Source organism: Heteronotia binoei, chromosome 21, assembly GCF_032191835.1.
Source record: "Heteronotia binoei isolate CCM8104 ecotype False Entrance Well chromosome 21, APGP_CSIRO_Hbin_v1, whole genome shotgun sequence".
Classification (NCBI taxonomy): domain Eukaryota; kingdom Metazoa; phylum Chordata; class Lepidosauria; order Squamata; family Gekkonidae; genus Heteronotia; species Heteronotia binoei.
Window position 1 is genome coordinate 37,827,609 of NC_083243.1, and position 25,211 is coordinate 37,852,819.

The 25,211-nt window shown below is 42.2% G+C and overlaps 1 protein-coding gene across 2 annotated transcripts in view; it reads left to right on the top strand.

Moving 5' to 3' along the window:
* Positions 1-25,211, top strand: part of ITPK1 (inositol-tetrakisphosphate 1-kinase) — a 188,814-nt gene that overhangs the window by 109,599 nt on the left and 54,004 nt on the right. For both annotated transcript variants that reach the window (XM_060261858.1, XM_060261859.1), the window contains one exon: positions 13,682-13,807. In XM_060261858.1, coding sequence (XP_060117841.1) covers positions 13,682-13,807 — 126 coding nt within the window. The remainder of the gene's footprint in view (positions 1-13,681; positions 13,808-25,211) is intronic.

A 25,211-nucleotide genomic window follows, 5' to 3' on the forward strand; every position in this document is an offset into this window, starting at 1 on the left:
CAGTTCAGAGGGAGGGGGAGAGAGAAAGAAAGAAAGAGAGAAAGACTGCACTGAAACCTTAGAGCCATGTTTCCTAACCTGTTGGTCCTGGCCAAGAAGTGGGTTGTGATGCTTGCACAGGTGGCCCCAGGCTTTTACTGTTGTAATGATTTGTGCATTCTCTAGTTTTTCAAGTAGATCCCTCTAACCAAGAAAATTTTGACTTGTGGCTCACTATACCAGAAAGGCTGGGGACCACTGCCTTAGGAGGCTGCTGAGGGCCCCAGCAAGGGGAAGTACTTATGCTGTCCTGGTCTCCAGGAGGGCCCAACCCAGTCAGCAATCCCATTACCATGATCTGGAGGGAAGGGTGTAAGCCACTTGGGGTCCACGTGGCAGGGAGAAAGGCTAGGTATAAATGAAGTACATAAACAAAGTAAATAAGTATTGTTTGAATATGGTGGTGGAAAGTGCCTTCCAAGTTGCAGCTGACACATGGCAGCCCCTTAGGGTTTTCAAGGCAAGAAATGAACAGAGGCAGTTTGCCTTTGGCTGCCTCTATGTAGTGACCCTGGACTTCCTTGGAAGTCTCCCATCCAGGGCCAACTGTGCTCAGCTTCTGAGATCTGATGAGATCAGGCTAGGCTGTGCCATCCAGGTCAGGGCTGTTTGCATTTAGTAATACAGAAAGGTAACGACTCAGACCAATTTCCCACTAGCTTTACCTCGCTCTCACTCTCCTCTCCTCTCCTCAGCAGGGCTTCTGTTGGATTTCACACAAGCTGCCCCAAGGCTGCAATTGGCTCCACCTCTTTCATGCAGCAAACAAGATCATCTAAAAACCAGTTTCCGTTTGCCATGTGGAAAAGGCGAAGCGAGCTGCAGCCCCAGGGCAGTTACTGTGAAATCTGACAGAAGCCCCGCAGGGAAGAGGAACAAGAGAGCGGCATAAGGCTAGTAGGAAATAGGTCTCATATAATTATATGTATGGGATTTGGGGTTTTGAACATAAAGCGAAAATAGCAATCTCACTATGCAGACATCTGTAGGCAATAACAAATCATCATCTTCATATTTTAGCTTTTATTTTGTGTAGTTTTACATAACATATAATAAAATGTTATCATCACAAACTTTAACATAACAAAAATAGGAGCAGTATAACATACATGTATACACAAACAACAATAACACTAAACCTTCATATTTGGTGAGCTCTGTGAAGAACTGAACGTGAGTGTGTTGATGTCTTTCTTTCACAGTGGGAGCTGGATTCTGTCTTGACTGTCTGTGGAGCGGACATCTGTCTAGCTGGGGCCGAAGGGGGTGGGAAGAGGCTGGGAAACTTCCGCAGTGAAAGTGGATTTCCTTTCTCCGCCCTTTGCTGCTTCAGCAGAACTTGAATGTGTGCAATGTGGAAGGTGGGGGAGAAGGATATAAATTTTGCTGAACTTTTCACTCTTCAGTTAAGTCTGCAGTGGCTTCGTCTGAGTTTGCCCTTTGCAAAAAGGGATCAGGGTGACTCTCTTGTCACAAAGGGAGGTTTATACAGTTCTCCCTTCCTGCCCCTCAGTTCCATTATCAGCAGCAGCAAGTGCTAAACGGCTGAGTGAGTTTTGGCATCAGTGGGAGAGAGACTTTTAGAATGGGCAGGAATGATAAGGAAACATATTGAAGGTAAGACTGAAACAGCACACAGATAAGAGCAAGCGTAATATAGTGGTTCCAATCTCTTTTCTTCTTCATTTCTACTTCTGCAAATACTCAGCTCGTCATCTCTGTCCAACCAGCCCACTTCTACCTTTAATACCTCTTCGTTTGGGGTGGAGATTTAATAAATGCACCTCTTCTGGGCACATCAAGGTGGACATAGACATCTGACCCTCTGCTGGTCATGCATCTGTCACTGAGTACATGCTCTTGTTTGTGCCAGACTCTAGGGTCAATCATAGGGACTTTCAGTTAAAGCATCTCTGGCCTGTGATAGCAGAGAAACTTTGTTATGGCCTGTGTCTCCCATAATAGATAAGGTGGACTGCTAATTACCTCATCCTCCCACATCTTAGACTCTTTTCCATGCCTGAGCAATTGTAGGTACTCAAAAGCCCAAAAACGTGTCATGCAAGTTCTATTTTTAAAACACAAGCCCCAGTTACCCCTCTCTAAAATAATCTTTCTTGAATCTCCCTTCCCTGTAAAGTCAATGACATTTTTACAGGCAATGTAACATGATAAGGCCCTGCTCTCTCTTGTTTCCGGCAACAGGCTCTTCATCTTTGAGACAGGGAGAAGTACACTAGGTTTTTGAATAAAATTTTGTGCCTCCATCAGCCAGCTACTGCTGAAACATGTTTAGAGCCATCCCCCTTACCCATGTTGCTGCTGTATTAGCATCAGCAGTGCCCTGGGATTAATTGATTAGTTATATTTGTATCCTATTGTTCTGCTAGACAGTCTCCTGAAGCGGCTTCTAATTCAAATGCAAAATTACATTTAAAATTTGCAACTCAAATAATGGTTGCCAAAGTCCTCTCCCCAAGTCTTCTACTGACCTGGCTAGTGTTGCTACTGCAACATAGGTTGCAGCTTTTCAGAGATGGGCATGCTAATTAAGGTCCAAGAACATGAGTGTCATTTATTTACTGGTGGGGGTGGGATCAGCAGACTGTGGACAATTATAATCGGGGGAACCACACAGACTTGCAGGGGGCATCTAATTTTCTGCTGTATCCCCCTCCCTAGTCTTTCCTTACATGCTTCTCTTCTACTTACTCAGTTACATTTTATCTGTCCCCCATTTTCATCTCTATTCATTATTTAATTAATTTATACTCCACCTTTTCCCGCAATAGAGATCCAAGGCAGCTGACATCAATCTCCTCTGCACCATTTTATCCCTGCTACAACTCTGTAAGGTAGAGTAGGCTGAGTGTGTGCGACTGGCCCACAGTCACCGATTGAGTTTCTATGACAGACTGGGAATTCGAACCTAGGTCCTAGCCTGAAACTCTAATTGCTATAGCACACTGACTTTTGAGTTTTATAATTTTTATTGATTAACTACAAAAGAGAGAAGCAAGAGCAAAGATACATAAAAGGGGGAAAGGGCATGTACAGAATGGGAAGAACAGAAACAAAGAAAAGTACAAATATATCAGTTATAATTCTACCTCCAAATAAAATACCCAGATCATTCTACCTGCAAGTATGAAGTTCTCCATATATTTTACCATCCTTGTCTTTCATTATTTTTTTTTACTAAACTATTACCAGCAATATAAATCTAAACAATTCTTCTTAAACACAAATAAGTATATAAAAAATTCAAAGCCATCTCAACACAAAGCTGGCTGATTTAGCTTAACCATGTTAAAAGCACAAACTAATTTGTTGGTTTAACAATATCCTTATTAAAATAAGCACATAAAATCATACCTTTATCCTTAACAAATTAAAAAAGATACAACATAATAATTTGTCTATCTCAGTATAAACAGTTTCTCCAAAGGAGCATATTAAAAACAAATCTGCCAGATTACAAAATAATTGTGGTATCTGCCTTTTTAACAATTAATCCAACTCTTATATCAATATGAGCAATTTCACCAAATAAACATACTAAGAATAAATCTGCTATGTAAAAATAAATGTGTTGTCTGCACTCTTTAACATTGATCCAAATTGACTGTATATTTAACTACAATTTTAACAACTCCCTTCCTTCCTTAGAATTTCCCTTGGTCTTTTAAAATCACATATCAATTAATAATTCCATATTTGTTTACCCACAAGAAAAACCAGAACTCAGGAATCCTTCTTCCCACCTAGACATCACACTTTGCCTTTTAAAATCTCATGTCAGTTCTTTTTGAGAGTTCCATATCCAACTATCCACAAAGAGGGTAAAAGTTCAAGAGTCCTTCTTCCTGAAAGATTTCCACATCTTAATTTGCTGGCCAGAATGCACCTTCTCTCTTCTCAATGTGGACAGCCCTCTCAATAATGGGAAGAAGAATTCTATGCCATTTCTTCCTCTCATCATGACTTCACTCAATCTTGATTTCCGGTCTTGTTTTGTAACTGCGCCATAAGGATCCATTTTAGTTTTCTTTTGTTTGTTTCAGAGCAGATCACTTTCCCATTCTAGTTCCACAGACGACACCAGAATCTCTTTAGCACTCAGCTCATGGAGATTTGAAAGTTCGCTAGCTTTCAGCATAAAAGCTCCCATTTGCTTTCTAATCAGCTTCAGTAATGAGCCAAGATCCTGTTTCAGAGAAGTAATATTCCATAATATATCTTTTTATAAGACATTTTGCTTTGCAGTGCCATTTTTCTCTGTCAGCAAACTCAGTCTCTTAATCCAAGTTGAAAAGTAGCTTGAAGATCCTGTTAAATCGTCATTCCAAATCAGCTCCAGCTGAGATTTCAAATATTATCATTTCATTTGCAGTGAGACAACAAGGACTGATCTCTCTAGAATATATCTCATTTATGTTCAGATCATATTGCAGCCAAAAAATAGTCTCTTTAACATATGTCCAATTAGAATCCGGGTCGATTTAAGTATTTGTATTCAATCCAATTCAAGTTTTTACCGATACTTAAGATTGCTCTGACTTTTTGAGGCCTCATTTGCAGGAGAAGTAGGTGTATAGTCAGCTTCTATCCCTTTCTTTGAGCTGCCCACTCGTTGTTATGTAAAACGACCCATTAGCCAGTGGTATTGAAAGCTCACTTACTTGCCAAGTAGAATTGCCACGCTAGAAGTAGAAAAGCGATACATCAAAAGCTTACTGAAAGGAGTGAAAGAAAGCAGTCGGGCGTTCATCTTTTTCTGCTGCTCCAGCTATCATGGCGGCGAAGCCTCGGGGCATGCAAGAAGAACATGAGCAACCACCGCTAAACCCCTAACTTCCTGCAGAAGTCCCATGCCGAAGAAAAACCCCTCCAGGGTCTTCTGCCTGATTCAAAGGTGTCACAGAAGGATGATCTGCGGACACTACCAAAGTCAAGATGACATAACCCGGAAGCCTCCATACTGACTTTCATGGGGTGGCTGCTGCTGAACAGTAGCAAGCAGCCAGCCCTAGGTGAGTCTCATAAGTTGGGTGGTAGCAAGTCACCTTGTGGCTGCTGCTGGGCTTGGCCACAGTGAGTCTTCTCTCATAAGCCAAAAAAGCTCTGGAATGGGCCCTACCCGCTCCCCCTGCCTTTTGCTAACAGAAACCAAAGCTTGAAGGGTGACAAAACTGTTGTGGATGCATACCAATGGCCATGGAGGGCATTTAGTTGCTTAGAGCTACAGGTGCTGCTTCTATTATTTTGTGGGAGTTAAACCCCCCCCCCCAATGTTTGCGTGCATTTGTGTTTTAGATTTCACATTTTTGCAACCGTAGATCTTTTTCAGGTTTGTAGAAAGATCTGTCTTGTTTGCTCTTGGCCACATTGATTATTGCATTAGGACTGCATGTAGCTAGCATGAATTAAAGAGGCAATCCCCACTCCAAATTTGCCTGAAAAGGTAACATTCCACAACCCTGATCAGTTTTATGAGCTGAAATCTCAAGCTCAAGAGAAAGTATAAAAACTTCTCTGGCTCAGGAACCCCAGGAATGATATAGCCACTTTAGGAATGCCCTATGCAGACTTTGGAGCGGGCTAGCCCAGGCTGGCGCTGTATGTTCTGTTCAGCAGAAGGAGCATACGCTGCCAGAGAACTGCAAAGACCAGCCAAAAGCTGGAATTCTATTATTTATGACAGTATGTTCGAGTGCTATTAAATTGGTCCTAGAGTAAAATACATAGAATGCACAAATACATAGAATGCCTTAATAGGTGTTTTATGTGACAGGTGGTCACAGACTCTTATTCTTAAACTGTCAAATGTTAAAAATTCTGTATTACTCCTTTTAGAACAGAAGTGGAAAAGAACACTGTTCAAATGGCTTTGCGTGTATTATTTATAAATGTGTGTTATATTGATTATATTATATAGGTCATCTTAGACCTGCCAGGGTGGTCAGTAGTATTTCTGAAACACATACACACACCCCAACAGGTGCATGTAAAAAAGGGAAAGAATTTCAAAGGGCTAGGACAAATATACTTCTTACTTCTAAACCCTAGTGAGACAGTGCACTTGCAAAAGAAAAATGGTGGGTAAGGAAAGAGTCCTTCACTGACTGGAAGGAGGATCTGCTGTTTAAATCCATGAGGTAGAGATGTCACTTATAGTTCGACCCTAAGGGCCAAACTAGACCTGATGAGATGACCTCGTGTGTCTGTTCATATGTAAAATGTGTGTGTGTGTTGCCTTTGTTTTAAAAGAACAGGGTATAAAAGCTGTGGGGCTAAATCCCCTGCACCACCTTACAAATGGCACTTCCTTGGTTTATGACTTGTTTTTCCTCCCAGTCCCTCTTGGATACCAGAAGAGAACCAGCTGGAAGAAAAATGCTTAAATTACTACAGTGTTGTGAATGGGCAAATTTACTTCCCCTCACTTGCACCCTCTGTCTGCTGCTAAAATAGATTTTGTCCTTACATGTGAACAGGTGGATGCCCCCCACCCCCCAAGATTCATGGCTAGTTTGCCTCCACATTCAGATCTTGTTTCTATTTGGGACAACCAGCCATCTCTTCTTCTAATGCTAAACCTCCATTCTTTCTTGTTATGTAAACAAGACTGGGGGAAATCTTGGAAGCATGGCTTGTAGGAAAGAGGATAAAACCAAAATTATGGCTTAGATCTCTGGTTTACCACAAAAGCTGAAGGCTTTAACTACTAAGCCACTTGTGTGGGAAGAGCAGGGAGCGCATTTGCCCAAGGACCCCCGCCCCCACCGCCTTATACCCATACTAGCACTGTGTCCCTCACGTCAAGGTCTTTTGTTCCTAACTATTCCTTACTATGGTGGCTTTTTCTCTCCCAGTGGCAGAGTTTGAGAAACTCTGTGCACTAACTTCTGTGGCAAAATGAACTTTTCTGAGGTGAACATGTCAAATGTGAGAAATTCTTGGAGGGAGAATGTTGAAAAGGGCAGGAAGCAGGAGGCCGGGAATTCCAGCCAAGGACAAACACTGGCTTGTTGTCTTGCTCAGTAGAGGGCCATCAGAAATGCACACTAGACTTTGTCAGGCTTGTGACAGGAGCTGATATTTCTGTTGAAAAGACTACTCTTTTTTTTTTGCCCTTTGGTAAGAAGAGGTGGAAATCCGCCAAACTCTCCCCAATTTAGTAATGTTTGCCTTCCTCAGCTAAGAATTGTTCCTGGAACATGGAGAACTTGCAAACTACTTAATCCATCTAAGATTGGTCGACATTGATGGTTCTCGCTCTTTGAAGTCCCTAACTAGAGAACATGTCCCACATTTAGAAACCTGTTTGCACATGTGGAGCAGCTATTTTCCTTTCATGAGCAGCTTGGGCAAGAAACTCCTATGGAGGGGGGCAAACTGCATTCAGATCATTTGGATTTTTACCGGCTTGTTTTTCATAGCTAATTGTGCTTCTCTGTGCTTTCTGTTGTACAATTGCTTTTGCAGATAATTGTACATCTCTTTGTTTAGAAGTGTGAGCAGTGTAATGGTTTGTGCACATGATTGTCTGAAGTCCTAGGCTGGTCTACTCAGACTCCTACTCACGTCTGTTCAACGGGCCTTATTCCCAGGAAAGTATTCTTAGATTTACACTGAAAGTATAAAATACCTGTGTAAAAATATACACCTTTGCAAGATGACTGTTGAATTTGTGCTCTGGGGATGCTCAGAGGCTAAAATGAAACTTCCTTATCAGGCAGTCAGAAAGTTGCAGAACAAGTTTTCCTTTTGAATACCTTCCAGTGTATAAATGCAGTAGAATGTTAGATTGGCTTGTTGATGGAACTGTCCAAAACACAATGCCCTTGCTCAGAGCTACATATAGGCAAGGAAAGCTGACAGAATCTAAGGGGAAGTTTAAAAATTTTTTGTCCTGTGGTGAAGAATCTGTTTGGAGCACATGGTGGGGTGAGAATAGAGATCTTGGAATTCTTTTGAGGGAAGTCAGGCCTCAGGGGAGGAGGCCAAGAAGGTGGCTGAGAGAGTTAGAGACATTAAACAGAGCCTCAACAAGAAATCTGGAAACTTTAAGATTATTCACCCTTCCTTCTTACTATACTTCATGGGTGTGGGAGGGGGGAGTTTTAGATCTAGGGTAAGATGTTGTATTGCCGATTTTATTTGCCTTTGCTCAGATGTTGTTAGTTGTTGCTCAGCTATATATTTTTTTCTTTTTGAAATGAATGACTGTTTATACAAGTAAAGTCCCCCTTGCAAAAAATAAAATAAAATTGTGTTATTTAGGCAGTCTCTGCACCTTCACAGTACCTAACATGACTCACACCTGCCAAAATACAAGGGGAAAGCACCTGCATAGCTCTGAATAATTCTGACATGTGAGATTTTCAAGGTTTTCCCCTACGTCCTATTGTAGTTTGGAACAGGAGGGTGATCTTTAGTCTGCAGAAAAGTATCTGCAGAGACAGAAAGGGAAGGTCTGATGACAGGGCACCAGGCATATCTAACTAACTCAGTCTTGCTACTGGCAGTGAAAAGCTAAACACAGATGAGGGGTGGGGCCAGAAGAAGCTGGATTGGTGAATTCCTTGATATCTAGAACAGGGGTGTCATCGCATTTGTTACAAGGGATGGATCTGACATAAATGGGATTTTGTGGGACCAGGCCATGTGTATCATAAAATGTAATGCCAGATAGTGGAGATATAAACTTTATAAAGGATACAGAGAAACACAAAGATATTTTTTTTATTTAATATACAAACCTGCTTAAAACTCTTGTGTTGTTTTGTTTAAAATGAAAAGGTGGGGGGAATAGTGGGATGTGGCAATGCAATTTAAAAAAAAACATTAAGAAAAAGCACAAGGATCATAGCAAAAACTAAAAATATAAATCAAAAGTATAAAATGCTCTGGGCTTAAGAAAACATGAAATGACAGGGCATTACAACCTGCTCCCCCTACCCCCCGAGTCTACTCTTTGGCAGTGGCTCTTCAGTGTAATATCTCCCTTTGGCTGTGGGTTCCCAGGTTAGAGTACTCACTAAGCACCAGTTCTAAGGTCCTTGCAGTAGAGACATGCTGGCTCAAAGCATCAAACCTTTATTTGCAAGGTCACACAGGTCCAGCAAGGAACAGCTTCTAAGTGGCCATATAAATGCTGAAAAGTGAAACTGAGCTGCACTTCATTAAAATATATTGCAGCACAGACAAAGCTGCAAGGAAAACATGGAATGGATTTTCCATTAAGGTCTCTGTGCCCAGATAGACTAGTCTGGGAGTAGTCTATCTGGGCACAGAGACTTTAATGGAAAGTCCATTCCACATTTTCTTTGCAGTTTTGCAAGCCCATAATTGCTTCCTGCTTCAGCCTGCAAAGACAAAGAAGAAGGAGATTTGAAGCCTCTGAGCTTCAAATGATGAGGTCATGAGAGGGGAGAAAAAATCCTTGTGGGCCTGATTAAAGTCCTGGGCAGGCTGGTTCTGGCCTGTGGGCCAGATATTTGACACCCCTGATCTAGAAGCTTGAGACTTGGGCCACTGAGCAAATTCCACAGTGCTCCATGGTAAAGTGAGGTGCTCACATGGCTTGTTTTACCATAAGTGGGACGGCCAACCTTCAGGTGGTAGCTGGAGATCTCCTGGCATTACAACTGATCTCCAGGTAGTGGAGATCAGTTCCCTTGGTAAAAACAGCTGCTTTGGAAGGTGGACCCTACTCTACCTGACCCCACCCTCGTCAGACTCCACACCCAAAATCTTTAGGGATTTCTCAACCCAGAACTGGTAATCTTAACCATAATGGTTTTAAAACTAAGGTAGGCCAATCACAAAAAGTTGGTTCCAGTGTAATATATTTTCTATCAGAAAAGAATACACAAACGGAACGTCTCTTTAACAAGACACATGAAAATATGTTGGAAGAAAAAAAACAGTTCTGATGTTTTTCATATGCAGCCGCTGTGAGACATGGGGGAGGGAGCATAACCATGACTTAAACAAGGTGGATATTGTGGAAATCAGTTTAAGGATTGTACCATTCTTAGTAGTGTTTTCTACATGCAATCTTTTTTGCTGCTTAGTTGCTAAAAGAAAAAAAGACTACATCCAAGCCATCAGTTTTTCTAACTATGGTTGAGGGGTGGGAGTAGATTTTGAGTGTAGTCTGTCCCAAATTCTGAGGTTGGATTATACTATTCTGCTTTGAGATCTTCTCATAGGGGAAAGCTTGTTAAAAGATGGTATGAACAATTAAAGGAGGAGGAGTATTCCTTTTGTGTTAGGCCTAGTTTCCAACAGAGGCCAGTCAGATATACCTTCAGGCGGGGGGGTGGGAATTCTAGCAGGAGCTCCTTTGCATATTAGGCCACACACCCCTGACGTAGCCAGTCCTCCAAGAGCTTACAAAAAAGTGCCTTGTAAGCTCTTGGAGGATTGGCTGCATCAGGGGTGTGTGGCCTAATATGCAAAGAAGCTCCTGCTAGAATTCCACCCCAGCCATCAGGAAGTACATAGGCTGAAAAAAAGAGAATTGAGTGGGGCAAGGGTGGAGCAAACAGGTTAGGAGGCACTGTTACTGATAAACATTCTGCTACGTGCCATTCTTATCCTCACTCCTCCAACCTGCAAAATAGAACCAGAGTTTTGTTTGCAGAAGCTGGTTAGAACGGAGAGCCCTGACATCCCAGGTTCCTGCTTAACAGCAATTCAGTCATAATACCAGCACAGTTTGACTTAGCTTGATTTTTAGTGCACCAGTTAAAATTATTCTCCGGTGTTGTCATTATAAGGAATACTACATAAGCCCTTTATTCTCAGTCTTTCAAGGGACCTTTGCATTCTGTTTAGTGGTTATATTTTCAGCTGGATAGCTGCTGCTGCTTCTGCTTCTCCTCCTCCTCCTCCTCAGTGCAGCAGAGGCACAAGCAATCTGATGCCATGTACACATCCTGTGCTCACTGAAAACAGATAAGCATCCTACAGGTTTCAGACAAATACCGTGGTCTGAAATACATTTTTTGCTTGCTCCCCACCCCTTAACAGCGAGCCTGATGCAGAGTTGTGGAAAAAGCTGCACAATGTGTGGTGGTATTTTGATTGTTCTTAATATGGATTTTGTTTTTGAGAAATTCATTGCTTCCCAACAAGTACTTTTTGCTTTGCATTTGAATGCTTTGTCCTAGGCCGGAGTTGCTGAATCCTTGATATGTGCAAGTGACCCCTCTTAAAAAAAAAATTCCCTCCTGTAAATCTTTTACAAGGTAAAAGATAAAGCCTGCATGCTCAAGGAAGTAAAGCTTAATTGTTGCATTTGCGTCCTGTCTCTCTTCCAGGGAACTTGGGAGTGGTTAAAGTTAACCTGAAAGTAAACATGCTGTTTCCCTCTTTTTAAGTGTTCTGAGTAATCTGCCTGCAGGTTTCATAAAAACCCAGCTTCAGAGAAAGAAGGAGGCTGTGGAGTTCCCTCCTGTGCATATTAATGCAATAGCCATTTGGGGCTGTCTGCTGCTGCCTCATCAGGATCCTGGGTTTTCAGCTGACTTGTATAGATTTCTAGATTTCAGGTATACATGCTGTTGGGGCAGGGACGAACACACACACAGCGCTTCCGCTCATTTCTTCGGTGTCTTTATTGTATCACCTCCCTAAGGATTTTAGAGCAGCGGTTTGGCAATAAAAAGCAATAAAGATTAAAGAAGGAGGGAAAGCCTAGAACAGCTAAGGGGTTTCTACAATCTGGCTGTTGATTTCTGTACCATTTTTCCCTATAGAAAGTAATTCTCTAGACTCAATGCTCATGCATTGAGGATTCAATGCTCATGCTACCAGAGCATCAGTATTCCTTCTAGCTGAATAAAAGGCCCAGATGCGTAGTGTCTCATTAGTGTGTTCAAATGTGGTTTTGTTCCCAGCTACTTCTAAAGAAGGATGATGGGGGCACAATTTAAAGCAGTAAAAGGACATTCTCTGTGACCCATCACCTCCCCTTCCCTTTAGTCATGATGGCTCGTAGTCTCTGATGGACCTCTGCTCCATGAATCTGTCTAATCCCCTTATAAAGCCATCTATACTCTTGGCCATCAGTACATCCACTGGCAGTGGCTTCCACAATTTATAAGAAAAGAAGTATGTTTATAAGTAGAGTATTGATAACTAAAGAAGCATGTCTTTTCATCTGTCCTAAATCAGTTGCCCATCATCTTGAATGCTAGTATTATGGGAGAAAAAGCTCACTCTCTATCCACTGTTCTCCACTCCAGGCATATTTTTTCAGCCTCTGTTGTGTCCCCTCCTCCACTGTCCTTTTCTAATCTGAAAAACTCCAAACTATCCAGTCTTTCCTCACAAGCCCTAAAGCATCTTGATTGCCCTTTTCTATATGCTTTCCAGCTCCACCATGAGATACCAGTTGAAGATACAATAACCAGAACTTCACAGTACTTCAAATGAGACCTCACCATAGATCTATAAAGGAGCATTACAGTATTGACCATTTTATTTGCAATTCCTTTCCTAATAATCCCTAGCAAAAAAGGCTTCCTTTTTCACCACTTTTGCACACTGAGTTGACATTTTCACTGAACTGTTTTCATCAAATATTTGTTTGTTTGTTTTTTTATTTGACTTATATCCTGGCCTCCCCACCGAAGCAGGCTCAGGGTGGCTCACATTGAAAGCCACCAGTATTAATAAACCATAACATAAAAATATAAAGTACATCATAAATAAAACATATTAAACATATAAAACAATGTCAGGTGCTATTATGATCTAATAACAGTATATATGAATGTGTTAGTAATGGCGGGTAGCTACCAATTCAGTCAATGTTAAGTTTCATTATTTAGCTATTACTGCTAGATGTTCTATTAAGAAAAAGGTCCAGGTCCCAGTAGAATGTTTGAGGTGGGCCAAATGATGTCTGTTTCTTATTGGGCTGGATGGTTTAATATCTGTGTTTTTTGTTGTCATGGATTTTAATTCAAAAATGCCTGGCAGAAGAGTTTGTGTGTTTTCTCCATATATTTTCTCCATATATGTGTGTGTGAGTGTGTACTTGTGTACAGATTCCTTAATGTCCCAGATGTTGTGTGAAATATAGGGACAGGGCACTGCTCCATAGCAGACCTCAAGCTTTTTATGCATGGGGTCCAAAGTTCAGTCCTGGCATTGCTAAGTACAGTTTGCAAGTATCTCTAGGGAATTTCCTGGGCGTATGGCTACCAGTCAAAGTTGGGAGTACTAGTTTTGGTGAAATAATAGTCTGACTAGGTAGACTAGATTTTTGTATATTTCCGAACCTACCTTACAGGATTGTTATAAGGATTAAATGGAGGAGAGGAGAACAATGTGAGCCATTTTGTGTCCTTGTTGGGGTGAAAGGTGAGATAATCTAGGTAGACTAGATTTTTGTATATTTCCGAACCTACTTTACAGGATTGTTATAAGGATTAAATGGAGGAGAGGAGAACAATGTGAGCCATTTTGTGTCCTTGTTGGGGTGAAAGGTGAGATATTAAGGAAATAATTTACAAAGAGCTATCCCCCATTAGGAGCTAAATTCCTTACCTTCAAAACAAGTCTCCCTTGATCTTTCATGGAATAAATTTGTTGTTTTCTGTTTTTTATGTGATTCTTCCAGCTTGACCTTACCAGACCAATAGAAGATCAGGGCCCATTAGATGTGATCATACACAAACTAACAGATGTCATCATTGAAGCTGACCAAAATGACAGCCAGTCATTGGAGTTGGTGCATAGGTTCCAGGTGAGTAACAGTTGGGGTGTTTTTTTTTGGGGGGGGGGGGGAGTTTAATTATGATTTATAGCAGAGGCAGACAACAAGAGATTAGCGAGTACTGCTTGCTTGCCCCTAATTATGGAGAAACTAATCTGATGCCATGTCTGTAGACTTCATGTCATGCACAAAAAATCCTTCACTTTCAGTAACTATTTAATCTCACGGCCTTCTACAATGAATTAATTAACCTGTGTTTTTACAGCATGGAAATGTTTGCTGCCAGAAAGCAGGATTGCATGTAATCTATTCTTGCTGTATGCTCAGTAAATCTTTCCAAAGAGAATGTTTCTCAACCTAGGGTTGCCAGCTCCAAGTTGGTGGATTCTTGGAGATTTGTGAGAGGGGTGGAGTCGGGGGGGGAGGGGTTTGGGCAAGGGACTTCAGTGGGGTATAATGCCATAGAATTTGCCTTCCAAAGCATCCATTTTCTCCAGGGGAATTGGCCTCTGCAGCCTGGAGATCACTTCTAATCCTAGGAGATCTCCAGCCAACACCTGGAGGTTGGAACTCTATTCAGCACTGTAGGACATTGGTACTCTGGAAAGGGGGTGCAAATCGCATAACTTAGTTCTTTGCTGTTCTCCAAAATATATAGGACTAGTCCTGTGATTGCATCTCTAGAAATGCTCCACCGACAAACTGTGTCTTGTCTTCTATTAGTGAAGTCATGCACTTGTTTGATATTTAAACCCAGTGACTGGAGCTATGAATGGGCAAGATAGATCTTGCTACAAATCTGAAAAAGGCCCCTGGCGTGCAAAAAAATGTGAAATCTAAACCAAATACACTGGGGAGTTCCTACAGAAATGATAAAAGGAGTCCCTATATTTGTAAAAAAACAGATTCCGTCAGTGGCTGTTGCTAGGCAACCATAGTATGCCAAGCTTGGTTCTGTCAGTAAAAGACAAGGGGATGGAGCAAGGCCCTTTCCAGGCCTATGTTGGCTTTTGAAGGACAGCATCTTGGGCCCAGACCTGCCTAGGGTTGCCAGCTCCAGGTTGGGAAACTCCTGAAGATTTTGTGCTGAAGTCTGAGGAGAGGTGGTGTTTGGGTAGGGGAGAGGCCTCAGCATGATATAATGCCACAGAGTCCACCCTCCAAATCAGCCATTTTCTCCAGGGAGACAGATCTCTGTTATCTGGAGTTCAGTTGTAATTCTCTGGAATCTTCAGGTCCCACTTGGAGGTTGGCCTTCCCGAGGCCTTTGGGTGACTTGATACCACCCGACTTGTATGACTCAGCAAGGCCTGGCTGTGGTTGCTACTTTTAAATAACAGTCACCCAAAGAAAGCCAGTGAGGTACAGCTGGTAGAGTTTCAGAGTAGGGTCTGGGAACCCAAGTTCAGATCCCCATCTTGTGAAAACTGATGGGATGATTTTGGACCAGTCACATACTTTCAGCCTAACTTGCCTCACAGGGTCGTTGGGCAGATAAAAAGGAGGAAAGAATAATGTAAGCTGCTTTAGTCCCCACTGTGAAGAAAGACCATAGTGGTCCTAGGTAGCATCTGTAGGGGGAGGAGATGGAAAGCTGAAGACAGCGGGCAGATAAAGGTAGGTTGGCTATCGGGTGGAAGGAGATAGGGTTGCCAACACCAGGTTGGGGAATTCCTGGAGATTTTAGGGTGGAGCATGGGGAGGGGAGGAACATCAGACAACTGTAATACCCTAGACTCCATCCTCCAAAGCCACTATTTCCTCTACTGAAACTTCACCTAGAATTACAACTGTTCTCCAGATGTCAGAGATCAATACCTCTAGAGAAAATGGCTGCTGGGGGGGGGGGAGTCTATGACATTATAACCTGATAAGGTTGCTTCCCTCCCTGAACCTCACTATCCCAAGGCTCCACCTTGGATAACTGGAACTGGCAACCCTAAGGAGAATTGATCTCTGTAGTTGGGAGCTCTGTTGTGATTCCTGGAGAATTGCCACTGCCTCTGCTGCTGGGAGGCAGGGAAGCAGGCAGAAGGCCAGGAGAATGATGGATAGGGTTGCCAGACCCCTGGTGAGGGAACCCCTACTTTTGTGAGGCGCTTCCCCACTGCTGGCTGGCAGGGGAAAACTCCACTCTCAGCTGGCCTGAAAGGTGACATGATGATGTCACTTCTGGAAGAAGATCCCAGAATGCACCCAGAATTCCACCACTGGATACCAGGTAGGACTTGGCCACCCTATTGATGGGGGGCAGAAAGCATGATGGGGTGGGGGCAGAAAAAGAGAGGACGTGACTGGCATGGAGGAGAGAGAGAATAAGAAAAGGGGAGGCAAGAGGGTGAAAGAATGTAAAAGTTGTAGGGGAGGAGATGGGAGAAAGCAAAGATGAGGGGGGGGGGGGATAACTGCCTAGCAGGTTTCTTTCAGGTCCCCAGTTGTAAAATATATTTGTGTGTTCTGCCATAAACATCTTAAAGACTGAGAAGTTTATCCTATTGGAATGCTCCTTTCCCCCCTGTAACTTGTAAATATCACTTGTGCTGTTGTGGTATTTCACTATCTCCACCCACTGTTGTTGGCTAGTGGCTGTGGAGAAATATGGTTTAGGTTCTTGGTTCTAAAAGTTTTGGTGGAAAGGGGAGATAACAATGTAGGGAGTAGTGGTTTTAATGATGTTACTATGTTATACATAAAGGGGTGGTTCTCCTGAAGTTGTTCATGAACTACTATAGTGTCAGCAGTAAAAGAGAAGTTAGGTAAGGTTAGGCATGATTCTGCATGGCCCCATCAGAAATGGAGGCAAAACAGCAAAGGCCCTGTTTGTTGGGTGTGCTGGAACAAATTCTCATCTGGCTCCTCCTCTCCCACAATAGGCTCCTGGCAAAAGAGTTGATATTTCTTGTATTTGTTTGTTTCCCTTCCTTGCCTGTCACTTTTTGTATCATCTCTCAGAGATAATACCCCAGAGGCATTATTTTAAGTTGCAAAGCACCTTGAATGCTTTGGCTGAAAGGTGATACATAACTGTAGTAAATAATTAAGTTGGCAACTAAAGACATGCACTTCGTTGCCTTTAAGTGAGCTCAGTGTATGATTTATTCTTTTAGCTGTTCCATGCATTGAAAAAAGATATTTCCCCCTAGAGTTATATAAGGGGGAAGGGAAAGTAAAATAAAACTGGAGGGGCGGGGAGGTATTGTTTAGTGGTAGAGCATCTGTTTTGCATGCAGCAGGTCTCAGGTTCAATTCCTAACATCTCCAGTTGAAAGGATCACATAGTGGATGATGTCAGAGATCTCTTTCTGAGATCCTAGAGAGCTGCTGCAAGTCACAATAGAAAAATATCCTAATAGACCAGCGGTTGGACTCGGTATAAGGTAGCTTCCTGTGTGCGTGTTCAACACTTGATTTAAATGAGAGTGACTTCTTTTGCAAGTCTCACATGCTGCATTTCTTATGCTCAGCTGTTCTGTGCACAACCCCCAGGGAAACAAAGGTCAAAGTGAAACCAACTTAAATAAGGGGAGCTGCTCCAGTTAATGTCCATTATTGAGCAATCTATGTACAAAGAAGTATTGCTCTTGTAACGTTAAAATTCTCAAGTCTTGGCTGTGTGAGCATTGCACATTCAACAGGTTACCTGGAAGCAAGCCTTCAGTTTTTGTGTAAAGGGACCTATTTTTAAGGGAAAAAATAAATACGGGAAAATTTTTGCACAATAGTTACAGCCAAACTTCAAATAAACAACGCAAGAGAATTATTGTTCCCAGAGATTAGTTTACTAAGTCCTTTCAAAGTGGATTTCTCAGTACACGCACTTGAATCTATATATGGTTTAAGTATCCTCTTACATAACTACTGAAGCCAAGCACAAAAAGAAGTAATTTCTGTTCTCCAGAGCCAAGGATAGAGGGACTTGAGGAGGAGGTGTGGAACTATCCTGCATGTTTGGGCTAATTCCCATCAGCCCTAAAACATTCCTCCCCCTCAATTAGTTACTTAGGATTCTCTACTGGGGCATGTCCCTGTATGTCTGATTTCTGCCTAGTCCAGGTCTCCTGCTAGCTGCTAGAATTGTTCCTGCAGAAGAGGCTGGCTCCACATCGTGCAGCACTAATTGGCAGTAACCTGCACGTCCTGTGCAAGGAGAAGCATCTGCTAAGGGCTGTGCACTTATGCAACAATCAGTAGGAATAAAGCTCAGAAAAGCCTGCCAGTATATAAATAGCATTCTCCTGACCTCTGAATTACCTGACAGGCCGGGGTTTCCCCAGAGCTTATTATCGGATAATAAATTGTTGTGTTCTAAATAGCAGGTGATTTCAGATGAATGAAACATTGCTGCCTACCTTAAATTGCCATTGCAGTAAAAAGTCACTGTCATTGAATCTTTGCTTATATAGAGGCTTTCCTACCCCAAACACATTGGATTTTAGGTGTCTCTTTCACACTTGCTGTTGCTTCCACTTGCCAGCCCTAGATTAAACAGGTGTAAAGATTTGTGTTCCTGTGGTTGGGCATGAGGCTCGCCCTCTAAGCACCTTTGCCACATCACAGAGTTTGTTAAAAAGACCAAAAGGAGGGGACAACCCCCCTCCCCCAGTTGTTAATACTGTACCTATGCTGTTGAGTAGATTCTTTTCCTCAGCATAAGGTTGTGGAACCAGCAAAACATAAATGGTCTTAGCACAATTCCGCTTGCACAAGATCTTGTGCAGTGCCTACAGCTTTCCTCCCTGTATACTATACTATCCAGAAACTAGATGTGCAGCATCTTGAGGAAGTTGAAAAGCAGTGATCCCATGTTTGAGGCAGTGCAAGTGGCTACCGTGGTCTTTTTTTGCATTTCCACCCGCAGAAGAGCTCTAGCTCAAGCAGAAGTTTTGTGCTGTTCCATCCCATGGACTAGAAGCTGTAAACTGCCTCATGCTGAAGAGGTAGCATAGAATGCTCCAAATAAAACAAATGAGCGTTGGTTTTTAAATTTTAAAAGAGATGTTCTCAGATGCTGTGTTGAGTTCTAAGCATGATTGCACAGATGTTTAGCGATCGCACTGCGGCTCAGTGCACATTCAGTTGTGATTATATCCATGAGTGTTAATAGAATATACTCTGCATGCACCAAGATCACAAAAAAATGCTTTTAGCTCCATGGCCCAATTCTTCTGTGATCCTTGATTGTGGGGAGATCATTGGCCGTTGCTCAAAATGTCCATCACCTGCAGCTTCAGCTCCATTGGTTTTCTTGATATTTTGGCCTTGCTCTTGTGCTGTCTTCACTCCACTGCTCAGATATAATTGCTGCTTGATATTGCCTTTGTCATAACAATTGATTTTTGTTTTATTTTTCCCATAGTTTTTACAGTTCAGTCTTGTGTAGAGTTACTCCAGTCTTAAGCCTGTTGAAATCAATGGATTTAGACTGGAGTAACTCAGCACAGGATTGCACTGTAAGTAACAGAGCCTTTTACGATTTAGCTTATCACCCTCTCTGTCTCCATTTGATTAATTTATGTCCAGTTTAATGAATTGCTGTCTTTCCTTTTGGACTAGATAACCCTAGAAGTCCCTTCCAACTCTATGATTCTATGTGTGTGTATATCTATTGTGCAAATGAAGATAGATATATGGAGGTCAGTACTTGAGTATAAATAAATGAAATATGGGCCGGTTAATATAAAATCTTGCTCTGGACACAGAGCAGCTGAGAATATGTTCCATATAGAGACATATTTCTTTTTTATTAATTAGGCCTTCCATTTATCTTTTTGCAACTGGCCTGCCTGTTCTTAATGTAAACTCCATATATGACTGTAGTTATTTTCTTTCTTTCTCCGTTACCAGAGGATTGGCTTTAAAAGGCTTTCCCCTTAGAAAATTCCCAGGCAAACTGCAAAGAGGATTTTGTTAATGCAACTGTTATTTGTTTAGGTCTGTAACTGATTGCCTGCTTCCATTCCAGTGCCTAGCACATACTGACATGTAATCATTGTTCCAGGCTGTCTCCCGGCTGTCAAATAGCCAATGGAGATAATTCATACATTGCCTCCAGAGGATGAAGCTCAGGCTGGACTTTGTTGAGTCTTCCTGGGCAGATACTTCACAACTGAGATGCAGGGCCGTAGCCAGGATTTTACAAGTCAGTGGGCTTTTTAAAAAGCCAGGGGGCACCCTTCTCCATCCACTGTGGGGCTTGCTGCTTATCAGAAATTTTCTAGGGTAGGAGCAAAAGATGGAGGCTCTGAATGTGGGCAAATTGAGGCAGCCAACCCTAAAACTTTGGAGTAAAGAAGGGACTGCACCTTGCATGCTGGGGTGGGGGGTGTTTTCCTTCCGCCTCCCTCTCTCCCACCCTGGCACTTTGCAGCCAGGAACTCCACCCATCCCCCTCTCACAAGCTCATTCCACGTGGCTTCCTCTGCCTCCCTCCTCTCCACCTATTGCTTTTCATGCCACAGTGCACTGTGCCCTGCTCAGCTTTCCTGGCTCTGGCTGCCACTGATGCTTCGCTGACTCAGCCATGGCAAAAAAAGAAAAAAGCAGACTGTGTGCTGGAGGCCCTCTGGAAGTCGGGGAGCCCTGCCTGGGAGTCAGGGGCAGTGCCCCCACAGGCCCCCCCTCATGGCTACAGGCCTCCTGAGATGTCAAATACCCTGCCTGAAGGCAACACCACCTTGCTGTTGGTCTTTGCTAATTTGGTTGACCACTGCTAGAAATGGGAATCTGGAATCGATGGATTCTCAGTTTGATCCACACTTGGCTTTTATTGGGTTTCATAGTTGAACACAGTCCATTAGAAGCGGCAAGCCAATTTTTCTTTTATTTTCATTTTTTGCCCTGCCTTCCCATTCCAAGAGCTTTCAAGATAGTTTACACCACCACTTAAAACACTGCAGCAATTAAAATAAGGTGAAATATTAAAATAAACATAGAGCAAATGCATTTGGGATCATTTAGTAAACTTGCGTGTTGTCTTTGAAGTGGTAAAGTAACATTAAAAGCGTTAATGCAGCTGTAACCAAGGACAGGCCAAAACAGATCAGTGACATCTATCTTTTATTGGGACAGCCATTAGCTCAAAAACACTGAAAGTTTTTAAAATGAATCAAGTAGACACGAATGTAAAATAAGCTGTGAAAAACTAGTGTTTGGGTGACTGAAGCTGTTTTTCATGTTACTTCACTTCCTCTAGGAATGTGTTTATGAGGAGGCACCTTCATGTTGTGCTGTATGGAGGAGAGTTCATCAGCTCTCCATTCACTATCCTTGTGATGCAAATAATTGGTGCTGATATTCCCTCATTCCGGTTCACATATTTTCCTACATAGAAATGTATGTAGGGTAAAATACATTGCATGCCAGTCTGTTAGTGGGAGCAGAACACAGGCATGGCTACTAATTGGATGTCTCCATGGACAGAGGTAGATGATTCTTACTGCTTCTCCGGTTATTAAAAACCTGAAGTTTGGGGTGCCTGGGTAAAAATACCGGAGGCTTTAACTGACGTGTAAACTTGCTCTTAAATTTGGGGCTCTGTGATTGTTTGTTTTCTTGGTGGTAGACTGAGTTCCAGTGAAACCTGGAACTTCTCACCAAAGACTTCCATAATGTCCCCGAAAGACAGCTTGTCCAACCTCTCCTGCTTTCCCCCTGCACTGTACAGCTGTGAAAATAATTCTGTGTGGCTTAGAACAATTCTCAAGATTCTCTGCAACACACAGGGGACTACTCAGTGGTAGAGCACCAGCTTTCCACAGAGAAAGTCCCAGGTGCAATCCCTGGTATCTCAAAAGGATCAGGTTGTAAGTGATGTGAAAGACCTCTGCCTGAAAACCCTGGAGAGCTGTTGCCAGTCTTGGTAGACAGTACTGCCTTTGATAGAACAATAGGCAGCTTTGCATATGAATAGGAGTTCTTTAACAAAAAAAGTCCATGTGAAAAGCATTACTTGAAGAAGACTGGAAAACTAGTTCATTTAGATTTTTTTTTTTAAAGTCCAAGTTGAAAAGTCCCCATAATCATACCAAGTGTAGTAAATCATACCAAGCAGGGCTTTTTTTGGAAGAAAAAAGACCAGCAGGAACTCATTTGCATATTAGGCCACACACCCTGATGTCACCATTGTTCCACATAGGGCTTTTTAATAGAAAAAGCCCAGTAGGAATTCATTTGCATATTTGGCCATGGCCCCTGACACCATGGCAGCCGGAACTGCATTCCTGTGCGTTCCTGCTCAAAAAAAACCCCAGGGTTTTTTTTTTGTTTGTTTTTTTCGTGCAAATAAAATTTATTAACCACTCGTCTGTGAACCTGATGAGTGGTTAATAAATTTTATTTGCACGAAAAAAAAAAACAAAAAACCCTGATACCAAGTATGTTTTTTTAACCCTGTATTCACTCACAATCAGGTGAGCTGAAGCAACAGAAGAAAGCTTGAGTCCAGTGGCACCTTTAAGACCCACAAAGTTTAATTCTGGGTATAAGCTTTTGTGTGAATGCACTGGGCTGAACTATGTTCTATTAAAGGTGTCACTGGACTCAAACTTTGTTCTGTATGTTACTTCTTTTCAGTAGCTGCATTTACAAAGCAGTCTGTTGCCTAAAAGCAAAATGCTGTTATTAGAACTAACGAAAACAAAACCCAGAACTGACAGCACAAGGTCCATCTTCCAGCATCTAAATTCAGCTGGCAAAGCTTGTCTGTCCTTCAAGGTGTGATGAAACACAAATGTCTGTTTGCCTCCAAGAAGGGGCATGATCGGCAGAACCGGATCTACATGTTTTTTAAGGGGGGGTTTTTGCAAAATTAAAAAATGACACCCCCTTTTGGGCCATTCTGTTTTATGATCCCATAGAATACAGTGGACTCCATACCCAACTTGGCACCTCCCCTCCATCAATGTCCAGGGCAAGCACCCCCCTCTGCCCCCCCTAGATCCGGCCCTGATGATTGGGGGATCATGTGTGCCTCCTGGAAAAAGAGTATTCTGCAGTGTTGAAGCAGCTACAGGAAAGGCCTTGCTTAAACTGTTATGTTGTTTTATGTGAATCATGGGACTCCCATGTCTGTTATGCTGTTTTATGTGAATCATGGGACTCCCATGTCTGTTAGCCGCCCTGAGCCCGCCTGGCGGGGAGGGCGGGATATAAAAATAAAATAATATTATTATTATTATTATTATTATTATTATTATTATTATTATTATTATTATTATTATTATTACTATTACTATTATTATTATTATTATTATTATTATTCTGCTCTAACCTGGATAGCCCAGACGAGCCCAATCTCGTCAGATCTCGGAAGTTAAGCAGGGCCAACCCTGGCAAGTACTTGGATGGGAGACAACCCCCCCCTTGGAATACCAGGAGTGGGAGCAGAGGCAGGCTGTATCAAGCAGTTTTTCTGAATGTTCTCCATGCCCCAGTTGGGAATCGCCAGAAGTCGCCATGACTTCCAGGCATGTCTGCACACACACAGAATTACAAAAAATACCACCCCCAAAGGAAAGACCCTGCTTCTCATAGATGCCAATCTTGCATGTACTGAGAACAATTTGATTACCCTCTCACTCCCTGTATATGATTCACCCCTCAAATGCTTAAATAAATCAGATCCTGAAATGAACTGAAAACATGCAATAATCTGATTCTCTCAATGGATTCTCTCTCTGTTGGGGTCACTGGGAGAGTACATACTTTGCATTTCAAAAGGTTCAGTCCTAGGCATCTGTAATCAAAAGGTCCAAGGTAGAGGACTTTTTTGGGGGGGTAGGAATCTTTCTTCACCTGAAACTCTGGAGAGCCACCGTCAATCAGAACAAATATTGGACTGTATGGATGGACCATTGGTTTGTCTCGACATAAGATGTTCATCCTGCATGGTCCAAGTCAGAAGTGCAATACAGAGATGTTGGTCTGACATAGAAGCAGGGCTGTTAAGTGGTTTGTACATAAAGTTGAAACAGCAGTGGGCTGGCCAGCAAGTCACAGAGTTTGAGAGCAATTCCATATGTATCCAAGAGTAAGCTGGATGCTTACCTTTTAATGCTTTATATATTCTTTTCCCCTCCCAGAACTATGTTTTCCTTTCATTACTTATTGTATGCGGTCTAGAGAGTGAGAATGATGTAGTTGTTAAGAACAGCAGACTCTAATCAGAAGAACTGGGTTTGATTCCCCTCTCCTCCTCCCCAAGAAGCCTGGTTGACCTTGGGCCAGTCAGAGTTCTCTCAGAACTCTAAGCCTCTGAGACTGTAAGCTGCTTTGAGACTCCTTAGGGGAGAGTAAAGCAGGGTATTAAAAACCTACTTCTTCTAGAAACCAGCACATAAGTTAACTGCCGTTCCATCAAATGGAATGTCATAGTATGATGGGCTGTATAGCCTATAATGCAAAATAGCAGTGAGATCCTTCCCAAGTGGGCTAAAACAAACCACCGATAATAGTGCAATCACTGTTACTCTAAAATCTGTGTGAAAGTAGCTGAGCCAGTAGACATTAGCTTGTTGCATAAGGTGGTCAGTATTCCTGACCAGTTTTAACTTCCTGGACCTAACTAAGAGATGCAGAGTTAGAGGAATCCAAGGTCAAGTTAAAAATAAGTAATGCCTTAATATAGCCATTTCAGTTTGCTATTGCTCAAAGGGGCATTTCCCTTGCTTGCATTAAAAAAAAATACTGACATATTTCTCTCAGTGAAGTGGTCACATAACTTTTTCATTTTTAGCAAACTGCATAATCTAGGAAGAGCTTTTTTTCTTAATAGTAGAAAACCATGGCTAAAGAAAGCTTGATCCTAGGAGCACAACAGCTTCTAAGCAAGGTTTGTGTTCTTGCTTAACCAGAACTTGCACAATAGTCTTTCTGAACAGTATTTGTAGCATCCCCAAAGTTAGTGCAGTAAGTCCAAAAAGGATATAAAAACAGTTGCTTCTTAACTGGTTTTTGGGAATTAACTCCTTTTCCTTACTAGGTGCTTTTGCACTGCTTGCTTGAAAAGCTGGGTTAATTACTTAACATGCATTTCTAAACTGACTTATTTATCATGGAATATTTTTTCACGCACTGTTTGGGGAACAGAACCATGTTGGAGTCCAGTGATACCTTGAAGACCGACAAAGTTTAATTCTGGGTAAAAGCTTTTGTGTGCATGATGAAGTGTGCATGCACATGAAAGCTTATACTCAGAATTAAACTTCATTAGTCTTAGAGGTACTACTGGCCTCAAATTTGTCCTGTTACTTCAGACCTGACTTTGTTTGGGGAACAGAAAGGTGTTATACTATTGCTGAAATCTGGCCTACTTAAGCTCCTGGTGTGTGATCCCCATCTCAGGACCTTAATTCTTGCTGGCCTTGTAGAACTCCTCTCCTCTAGGTATTTAGGGGGCATTTTGCAGATGCCAATTGTAATGTCCCTCTCTGATTAG